General features: G+C 37.8%; 1 protein-coding gene across 1 annotated transcript; it reads left to right on the forward strand.

Annotated features, from left to right (window-relative positions):
• Positions 1-9,116: 9,116 nt before the first annotated feature.
• Positions 9,117-10,157, forward strand: LOC101659475 (olfactory receptor 7G2-like). Its single transcript, XM_004714312.1, has one exon. The coding sequence runs from the start codon at positions 9,117-9,119 to the stop codon at positions 10,155-10,157; it is 1,041 nt and encodes a 346-aa protein (XP_004714369.1).
• Positions 10,158-11,214: the final 1,057 nt, after the last annotated feature.

Below are 11,214 nucleotides of genomic sequence, written 5' to 3' on the forward strand. Positions count from 1 at the left end.
TGTTTGTTGTATATCTCCTTCCCCATAACCCAACATGTACGTATCATCTATAAAGTAACTTACTCTCTTTTACTTTCCCATCTTGTCGATGATTCTCAGGACAACAAATCTATACAAGAACAGAATGCATCATCTTTCTCCATCAGAGATTTGTATGGGCTCAAACTGCTTCCCTGACAATTAGCAGGCTGAAACATACCCCACTATGCTACCAAAACTTCTTTGGTAACCATACAAGGGTGATATTTTTCCTTTGTGAAAACACTTCCTTAGCTTGTAGTGGGCTCACACAGTATGTGTCCTGTCTGTGATTGACTACGTTCACTCAGTAAAATGCCATAAGAGAGACAGACCTTTTCTAGCTACCACAAACTTTTTGCATACACAAGTTATTTCAGTTGTGAACTGAGTTTTTAAAAATCTATTAGAATTAGATGAGGGATTTAATTTCAGATATCTTTAGATAATTTTTGTATTCAACAATTTAAAACAGTTTATCAATCCTCTTAGAGCTTGCCGCCACCACCCCATTTTCATTTTTCTTTTGCCTCTTCTGTGAAGGATATCATCTTCCCCTTCATCCAAATTAACACCTGGCTCCTTCCTAGCCTATTTGCTTCCCCTTCATTTCTTTTCCTTCCCACCCCATATTGAAAATCAAAGTTTTTTCTTTGCATATGCGAATATTTATCTTGATATTTTTTCTTTGTTCAACCTCATACAATATTTGTCCTTTTGTGATTGACTAACTTCACTCATAAATGTCCTCCAAATGAATCCATGCCATGGCGTGTCACAACGTTCTGGCATTATTCTTTAATAATGTATTATATTCTGTTTGGATTTTTTTTTGCATGCTGCTGCTGTGGTTAGGTCTCATCAAATAGGTTCTGACCCATAGCGACCTAATGCACAACAGAATGAAACAATAACCTGTCTTGCACCATCCTCACAATTGTTCTTATGACCGAGCCCACTGGCAGATACATTGACACAGTAACCACTATGGATACTGTGTCAGTGCATCTCCTTCGGAGCCTTCTTCCTTTTCACTACCCCTCCATTCACCAAGCACCACGTCCTTTTCCAGGGACTGGTGTCTCTTGACAACATGTCCAAAGTATGGACAGCAAAGTCTTGCCATCCTTGTCTCTAAGGACCCCCCTGTGCATACTTCTTCCAAGTCATGTCCAGTGGTCCTCTTAGCAGTCCATGGTATAATCATTCCTCGCCAGTACTAAAATTCAAATGCTTCAATTCTTCTTTGATCTTCCTTATTCAATGTCCAGCTTCCATGTTCACATGAAGTAATGGAAAATATCATGGCTTGAATCAGGCACACCTCAGCCATTAAAGTAACATTCTTAATTTTTGATACTTTAAAGAAGTCTTGTGTAGGAGAATGTTGCATGTAGTTCATCTTTTTTATCTCTTGATTGCTGTTTCCATGAACCTTGATTGTGGATCCAAGCTAGACAAAATCCTTGACTACTTCCAACTTTTCTTCCTTTATCATCATGTTACCTATTGGTTCTGTTGTGAGGATTCGGGTCTTCTTTACATTGAGTTGTAATCTATACTGAAGGCTACAATCCTTGGTCTTCATCAGCAAGTGCTTCAAATTGTCCTCAGGAAGCAAAGTTGTTTCATCTGCATATCGCAGGTTGTTAATAAGCCTTCCTCCCATTCTGATGCTGAATTCTTCTTCATATAATTCAGCTTCTCTGATTACTTTCTGAGCACACGTTGAATAAATATGGTGAGAGGAGGCAGCCCTGTTGTACACCTTTCGTGCTTTTAAAACAAGTGCTATTCCCTTGATCCATATACAAGTTCTGCATGATCACAATGATGTCTTTGGGAATTTCCATTTTCCTCCAAGATTATTTATCCACTCATAAAGCATTCAGGTTGTTTCTAACTTGTGACTAGTGCTGCAATAGATATGAGTGTGCTGGTTTTGTCACTTTTTTGTTTGTTTGCTTGTTTTGTTTTGTTTCCAAGTAATGCTAGTGTTTCTGGGTCATTTGGAATTTACTGTCCCAATTGAAGTTTCATACCATTGTCCACAGTCGTTTTACTGTCTGGAAGTCCCATCAGTATTGTATGAGGGATTCAATCCCCGCAGTATTTGTTGTTTTCTGTTTCTTTCAACCTTGTTAACAATGCTGGCATAATGTGCTATCTCATCATTGTCTGATTTGTTTCTCTTAAATGGCTAGTGATCCTGCACATTTGATTGTTGGTTGGTTGTCTGAATGTCCTCTTTGGTGAAAGTCTATAGATGTCCTTTGTCTATTTTTAAATTGTGTTGTCGTTTTCTTGTTGAGATGTTGAAATTTCCCATGAGTTTAGAGATTATTTTCAGAACTTTACTGTGAGTCCATTAATCCCATTGCATTATACCTGCCACCAGAACCAGCCCTTTTAACATCATCCATCGAAATTAAGTTAGGTTTGGTTGATAAGTCTTTGTCTGAGATATGTCTAGGGGAGTGCCTGAGGAATTATCTGGTGCATCACCTGATGTAGATGCCTTAAAATCATAGCTGAGTATTCTCTGGGAGCACCTCCATCATTAATTTTTACTTATTAACCTATAACTACACCCAGAGACCTCAAAAGTTGAAATACACAGGAGGACTCAGGAAGAGGTTCACTACATCTCACAATAACTGCCTGATTTTAATACCAAGTAAAAACACAAACCGAGGGAATGTGTGGAAATGCCCATTAAGGATATGGGATAGTGTTCTGAGGATCATAAAGTTGAATCAGGCTTATTTCATTAATGTGGGCCCAATAAACACATACTCTTAATTTAATGTTTCCATGTCAGAGGTAAGAAAAGGTCTTATAATTTATTTGGTTGGGTCATTGGAGCATGGATGATTGATTTGGGTAAAAAAGAAATATAAGTAACCTTAGACATATTGGTATGATATTTTCATCATAAACCTAAACTAAACCTATTGCTATCTAGTATATTCTAACTCACATCTACTCTATAGTAGAGAATAGAACTATGCCATAAGGTCTCCACTGCTGTAATCTTTAGAAAATCAGATTGCTTCATATTTGTCATGTGGAGCAGATGGTTTCTTCCAACCAGCAACCTTTTGGTTAGCAGTCCAACAATTAACTCATGGGAAGTTAACTTGACAGCATTTCCACTTCAATGAAATGTCTATAGATTAGTTGTGTGCAACATGACACTATATTTCTTTTTTATGAAGAATACAATTTTTTCTTTGAAACTCCACAATTAAAAAGGATTCACCAACCTGATGTTTCTTTGGATTTAGGAGGCAATATGTCTTTCATTTGAGTCTCCTACTTTGAACTGTTTATCAAATGACTTGAAAAGCTATTTACTTTTGAAGGGGCCCAAATAAGAGAAGGCTCTGTGACAAGTTCAGGTTGCTATCAAGAGTCAGGGTGCAGGGTAGCAATGATGAAACACATAACTTTCCTCTAGTTCTTTAATGCTTCCCCCTCGCCTCCAATATCATGATCCCAATTCTGCCTTGCAAATCTGGCAAGACCAGAGGATGTACATTGGTACAGATAACAACTTGAAACACAGGGAATCCAGGATAGATGACTTCTTCAGGACCAGCGGTGAGAAGGGTGAGGCCTGGAGGGTGAAGGGAATGCAGGGTAGAAGGGGGGAACCAATTAGAAGAATCTAAGTATAGCCTCCTCCCTGGGGAATGGACAGCAGAAAAGAGGGCGGAGGGAGACGTCGGACAGTGTAACTTATGACAAATCTATAATAATTTATGAATTATGAAGGGTTCTGGAGGGAGGGGGAAGGAGAGAGAAAATGAGCAAACGATATTGAGGGCTAAAGTAGAGCGCAAATGTTTTGAGATTAATGAGGACAACAGGTGTACATATATGCTTTACTCAATGGATGTATATATGGACTGTGATAAGAATTGTACGAGCCCTCAATAAAATAATATAAATAAATAAATAAATAGATTATTCAAAGAGAAAATAAAAAAGAGTGTTCTCATACTTGGACTTTAGGATCTGCCTTCTAGAGAAGCTATTTGAGTCATTGACGGGTCCCTCTTGGTGAATCACAGTACAGGCAATTAGGATTTGGAGCAAATTCATGTCATCATCTGTCTATAACTGCACTGTTTTCTTTAGAAATGGCTTTTGAATTGTTTCTGGAAGTAGGTGAAACTGAATGTTTGAAAACTGGCCATAAAGTCCCCATACAACTTTAGCTGTCCATCGTTAACTCTGTCTCACCCAGAACGTCATAAAGTTGGATTAACACAACAGGACTGTGGCATTAAAAATAAGTCATATCGTTGAGATAAAGCTTGTATAGGACTTAAATTTTTTGCATCAGAAAGTGATGCATGTTCTTCCGTGCTGTCATATTGCCATCCCCTCTCAATATGCACCCATGGTCTCCTGAAAATTCCTCATGATCAGTTGATTAAGAGAGAGGAAACCCATTCCTGGTTTGCAGATCATTCAGCATGGTAAGAGATACAACTGGAAAGTGGAGAACAAAGGCATTGCATCCCCTTTCAGGGACCTCCTGAAGGGCAGTGGTGAAGAGAAATCCTGAGCAACATTAGAGTAGAGCTCCCAGCACTCCATTTTGCCATGATGGAAAAATAAGTACTTTTCTCTTGAGGAAGGTGTTGTGGCCAATGGTTTGGCTGGATAGTGAAGGACTTGGAAGGAACATGATTGAAAATTTTCTGATGAAGAGGTATTTAAAATATATAGGTTGTTAGATCATCATGAATGGACAAAATATTTCAAATATCTGTGTCTCTTGTGAATATTCACTAAAGGGAAACCTCAGCAGAGGAGGATTGTAACAATCAAGTGGAAAGTGTGACATGTGGAAAATAGTTATCCTAGTTCCTAGGCACTCTCGTGAATACCCAATGGGCTAAAGAAAGAAGTAGCCATGGTGGTAGAGATCAACATTATGCAAAGTTTGTTTAACAACAAAGACCATTCACAAAGACCAAATAGGATACAACAATTACTGAGGGTTAATCTGCCAGGTTCTGCTCAGAAACCCACCATATTGCCTTCTGACACTTGGAGCCATCAAAGCATAACATCTGACATGCCAATCTTGGACTCATCCACCTTTGCATCCACCAGCCATGGTCTTACCTGCTTCATTTGCCTTATTCTTTTCCTGCTGCCTGATTAATCAGCCCCAGCTGTTTAAAATGCCTCCGACTTAAGGTTGGGTTTATGGATTTGAGTAGATCTGAACTTTCCCATTAGTATAATTATGTAAACCGCTTCTTTATGCAAACACCTTCCTCAATATACACACACACATATATCTGAAAGTAAAACAGCCTAACACATCTGGCATATTAAAGCATGTGATTGTCTGACTCAAAATGATTGATACTAGTCCATTTCATTTTATCTATGCCTAGAATATCAATCTTCATTCATTCCATTTCATTTTTAATGACTTCAATTTTCTTAGATTCATACCTTATACAGTTCATGTTCTGGTTATTACTAGATGCTTTCAGCTGTTTTCTTTTTTTCATTTGAGTTGTGCTCCATCAACGAAAATCTTTATTACAGGGTGAAAGCTTTAACACTTTAAAAATATTAATACAATTCACAGTGATCTAGAATTAAAATGTGGTACGCATACAAATTCCATCAACGTGTAATGAAATGGATTGGCACAATTGCTGCAACCATGGGCTCAGGCAAGGTATAATTGGAAGGATGGCACAGGACTACACATTGTTTTGTGGTACAAAGGAGCCCTATGGTTCAGAATTTACACAATGACACCTAAAAATAAGAACAACAACATGAAAAGCAAAGTAATCCCAGATAAACAAAGTACTTCTGAAGAAGAACCAGAAAGAGAAATTTCATGATAACTGATCTCAAATCATAGTACCAGGCACAGAAGCAAAATATCTAAACAAAGATACTGGTTCAAAGACAGACACATAAACCAATGAAACAGAATTGATAACTTAGACATAAATCCATCCATCTACGCAGTTGGTTTCTGAAAGAAGGCCATACCCAACAAATAATGCAGAAACAGTCTCTTTAGCAAATCAACAAATATTTATGAAACCACTACTATAAAATTTTCAAAAAGAAGATCTATATGCAGAATGAAACATCTTTCATGGCTACCATGGTTGAAAATGGGGAGTGGTAATCAATAACTAGGTGGTAAATAGTAACTCATTTAGGTAGTAGGAAGTATAATAATGAGGTAATCAACACAATGCCACTTAGGCTAAGGAAGGCACTGAGGAATGCATAAAAATTACAGACAATAAGGTAAATACTAAAACACACAAAATCCTGCAATGTAAGGAATAACAAACAATAATCAATCAGTTTTATGCAATGTGAGGAATCAATATCATGAATCACTTTAACACCAACCAAAAAAGCTAGCGATGAAGAAATCAAAGAATTCTGCCAATGATTTAAGTCAGAATTGATCAAACATGCAATTGAGATGAATTGATAGTTATTGGTGATTGGAATGCAGACGTTGGAAACAAAGAGGAAGGAAAAGTAGTTAGAAAACATGGAATTGGTGATAGATGTGAAGTTGGAGACTGCATGATAAAATTTTGCAAAACCAACGGCTTTTCATCACTAATACCTTTTTCAACAGTGCACATGGACTTCCTTAGATGGAAGAAGCAAAAGTCAAGTTAACTATATCTGTGGGAAGACATGATGTGGAAGCTCAATATCAGCACTTAAAAACACATGGTTTTATAATCCTCCCACAGCTTATCAGATCTTCTGTCATTAGTGTTCAATGTGGCCAATGTGTCCTAGAGATGTTCTTCAAATTCACTGTCTTTTGGTTTAGTTCCATTGGGGAGCTAAAACATTACCACATATTTTGAGTCCAGCTCTATCTTACTATGTCTCATCTATAATTGCTGGTCTTCGATGACCTTACAATGCCAACTTGTCCCAAGTTTATCTCAAAATATCAAAGAACTACAGATTTCCAAAGTCTCTGTACATGTAGAAACACCGGCAAACTAAATCAACCAAACACTGAAAAGATCCCATTAGAAGGTCCTGGGTTGAGTGGTTAAAAAAATGTGGGAAAATTCAAAATCATAAAAGATGGAGACAGGTGGGACCCCTGATACTATAATCCTTAGGCATCCATCAGATCTGGAACTGAACTCCACCCTGTGGTAGAATAGCCAATCACTTAAGGTCAAAAGGGGAGCATTTACCCAACAGCAAAGATCAGAGGGTGAGGAAAGAGGGAGAAATGGAAACAGGAAAGATTGTGAGAAAGCAGAATTAGTGATGGGACATTTAGCGCATTGCAATGGATGAGATAAACAAAATATGTATATATTGTTGAATTTAAGACTAGCATACCTCCACTTAATTCAAAACAAAAAGGTTAAAAAGAAAGAAAAATTACATATTACAATTCCAAACCAGAGCCTCTCAGGTATAAAGAAACAGGTATGCTAAATTTATGTTAGCTAGAAAAGTGGTAGGTTTGGAGTTCTAAAACTCAAAAGAGAGAGAGAGAGAAGCAGAATTGTTTAACTTAACTATAGCTAGAATTTATCAGTGAATTTATTAAATATACTTAATAAACAGTATTGATTCAAACTCAAAAGAGTCAACAAGTTTTAAAAGAAGCATTGCTGGATTTGCATTTTAATGGCTATGTGAATGTAAATGCATATTACAAATATCCAAAAAAGAAAATAGGTTTCCATACCTAACGTTGAATTTGGTTTTCCCACAACTATTGATTCTATAGAGATATATTTTATTGTACCTAAAAGAAAAGACTGAAATCAATCCAAAGGATGGTAGATCCATATGTTCAGCATATATGATAGATAGCATATATGTGCAGAAATAGGTGAAAGATGGCAAATGGCATGTGGTTGATCTACTCAACTCACTGCCGTAGAGTCGATGCCAAGTCATAGTGACTTATTGGACTGCTCTTGTGAAATTCTAAGACTGTAGCTCCTTATAGGATTAGAAAGTTCTGTCTTTCTCCTGTGGAGCAGCTGGTGGTTTCGAACTGCTTGTCTCCTGGTTAGCAGGCAAACGCTAAACTTCCACACCACCAGAGTTCCTGTTAGTTGGTCTATGAGGACTAGGGAATCAACAATATTTACTGCTCTGGGATAAGAATAACAAAAAGGTATTGAGTTAATGAGGAGCTTTGGATATTGATCCTCCAGGGACCCAGAGACTGAAAATAGTCTGCCTGTGCTGTTGCACTTAAAGAGTATGTCTCCTGTAAAGAGATAGAATACGTCCCAGAGATGATCTTTTTTGCCACAGAGCCTAGTGTTTTACACAGACTCTCTATCTTGCTTGAGTACAGGCCTTTAATTTTCTACATACAAAGCAGATGTCAAGCATCATTCCATGGAGATGCCAGCCAGGTAACCTAAAGTCACCAAGGAAAAAGAAGAGCAGGTGTTTTGATAGTTACATCCAAGAGAATAATGAATAGAGTGCATGCAGGTTAACAATGGAGCTGTGTCTACCATGGGGATATTTTTGTCTATTTTCTTGTCACATTATATCTCTACATGAACATCAAATAATTAATTTTGTTCTCTTGCTTTACCTTAAAAAAAAAGAGAGTTTTCTAGTTGAGCAACTACCTAAGCCTTGTCAAACACGAGGCATGTTGCTAAATTCTCTGACATTTCCTGGCATTGTGTCGTCTTGGTTTTGGAAGAGGGCTGCTTGTCAAATTCATCTTATCTATGTGGTTCTGAGTACATCTTCGTATTTTCTATAATACATGGCACTGACCACTGTGGGTGATGATGGAATGATGTGGAGTCTCAGATAGACTCCTCAGGCAGATTCTCAAGTTTTTTTTTATTTTTAAAATTACCAAATATTTGAAATAAACATACAAGCACAGATTATGTAACAATAATTTTAAGTCATCAGCTTTTTCTAAATAAATGTTGACACCTGCATTATAAGTTTCAGTTCTTTTATCCATTCAAAAATAATAAAATAATGTGCACATAGAAGGTAGGCTGGCTTTTTTGGTGGGGGGTCTTCTCTTCTATTAATTTTTTCCCCTCAAGATAATGTCTGTCTCTGGTGGATCTTTTGCTGTACTGTGTGTTCTGGGCACCAAACATTTTCATCTATTGGTCTTGTCACCATGTCTTCCCATCAGATTCATCAACAGTATAGAATTCAAAAACCAAACAGATGTTTCCAAATTCCTTCTACTGGGACTAACAGAGGATCCGGAATTGCAGCTCCTTGTATTTAGCCTGTTCCTGATCATGTACCTGGTCACTGTTCTTGGAAATCTGCTCATTGTCCTGGCTGTCACCTCTGACTCTCATCTACATACCCCCATGTACTTCTTTCTCTGCAATCTGTCCTTGAATGACATCTGTTTAAGCACAGCTACCATTCCAAAGATGCTGGTGAACATCCAGACACACAATCAGAGCATCACTTTTACAGGCTGCCTCAACCAGATTTTTTTTGTCCTCGTTTTTGGGTTTTTGGAAAACTTTATTCTTGGAGCAATGGCCTATGACCGCTATGTGGCCATTTGTTACCCACTGAGGTACAACATCATCATGAATCCCTGCTTCTGTGGCATGGTGATCCTCCTTTCCTTGCTCATTAGTATGATGGTTGCCTTGCTCCAGAGTTTGATGGTTTTTCACCTGTCTTTTTGCACAAGCCTGGAAATTCCTCAGTTCTTCTGTGAGCTTGCTCAGGTCCTCAGACTCTCCTGTTCCAGTACTCTTATTAATAACATCCTAATATACTTTGGAGCTTGCCTACTGGGTGGTATTCCTCTGTCTGGAATCATATTCTCTTACACTCAGATTGTCTCCTTGGTTCTGAAGATACCATCAGGTGATGGAAAGTATAAAGCTTTTTCCACCTGTGGTTCTCACCTCTCAGTTGTTTGTTTATACTATGGGACAGGTGTTGGTGTGTACATCAGCTCTGTGTTTGCACAGTCTGCCAGAAAGATAACCGTAGCCTCAGTGATGTACATTGTGGTTCCTCAAATGATTAATCCTTTTATCTACAGCCTGAGGAACAATGACATAAAGGTAAGTTTGAGAAAACTCTTTGGTAGGACACCTTCCATGTAGTGCCTATCATCCTTGCCAACTCACTAATTATCTTGAACTGCCACAGGTAAACCCTCCTTGACTGTCAGCATCGACATCAACCACACTCAGTTTCCTTATCTATGAATTGGCATAGTTATATTTTCTTAGTGATTTTAAGGTATTTCAACATCTTCAGTGAAGATGCTTTTGGTGCTAATACTTAAAAGCATCTCAGACACTAATCTGCTCAAATAATAAACAGCTTATATTTTATTGGATGGCTTTAGAATTAATCGAACTGTAGACATGAATGTAGTAGCTTCATCTTCGGTTTGGTTTTCATCGTGGTCTCCCGACTGTTGTTGCAGATGCAGATGTAATACAACTTATGAGAGTCACAGAGAAAAAATTTACTGTCTTGCTGAAGCTTATCGCTAATAAACATTTTGACTGTGTGATCAGGAGATATGCCTCTTGTACATGTTAGCTTCCCCTATGCCATTTCCACATCATAATTTTTGGAACCTATAAATGTTACTGATGTGATAAAAGACGAATGTTGCCAAAAGACGAATGTTACTGAATAACCTCTTTGCAGAGATTAGTCAATGTGGGGAGGGTTTGAGGTAAGTGTTGTTAAACTGAGGACTGAAGCAAGACATGCAAGAACTATTGCATGGAATTTGAATTTTCTTTATAAACCTTCACCCGATTCTCAATAAAAAAGGATTAATTTTGGTTGTTTTTGTTTTATAAAGACTGTGCACGATAGAGTTTGAGAGGTTATTTTTAGGACTACCCCTGGAGGACAGGCACACCAGGTATCAACTAGTGTTGAGCCAACTTCACTGAGGTCCACAGAACTTTTTCATGTGGCAGGTTCCTGGACCTCTGCCTACTACTATTTAAAAATCTTTGGAATACATCTATTATGGAAAAAAGAAGAAAAGTCCGTTTCTATTTAATGAATTCTGACTCATGGCAGACAAATCTTTATCGAATTTCTGGGACTGCAAAACTTTACAGAAAGAGATGTCCACCCATGGAACTACTGGTTGGCTTGAACTGCAGACCTTGCGATTAGCAGTGGACCTCT

The sequence above is a fragment of the Echinops telfairi genome, unplaced genomic scaffold (genome assembly GCF_000313985.2).
Source record: "Echinops telfairi isolate 266 unplaced genomic scaffold, ASM31398v2 ScPeMD7_7459;HRSCAF=8497, whole genome shotgun sequence".
NCBI classification, from domain to species: Eukaryota; Metazoa; Chordata; class Mammalia; order Afrosoricida; family Tenrecidae; genus Echinops; species Echinops telfairi.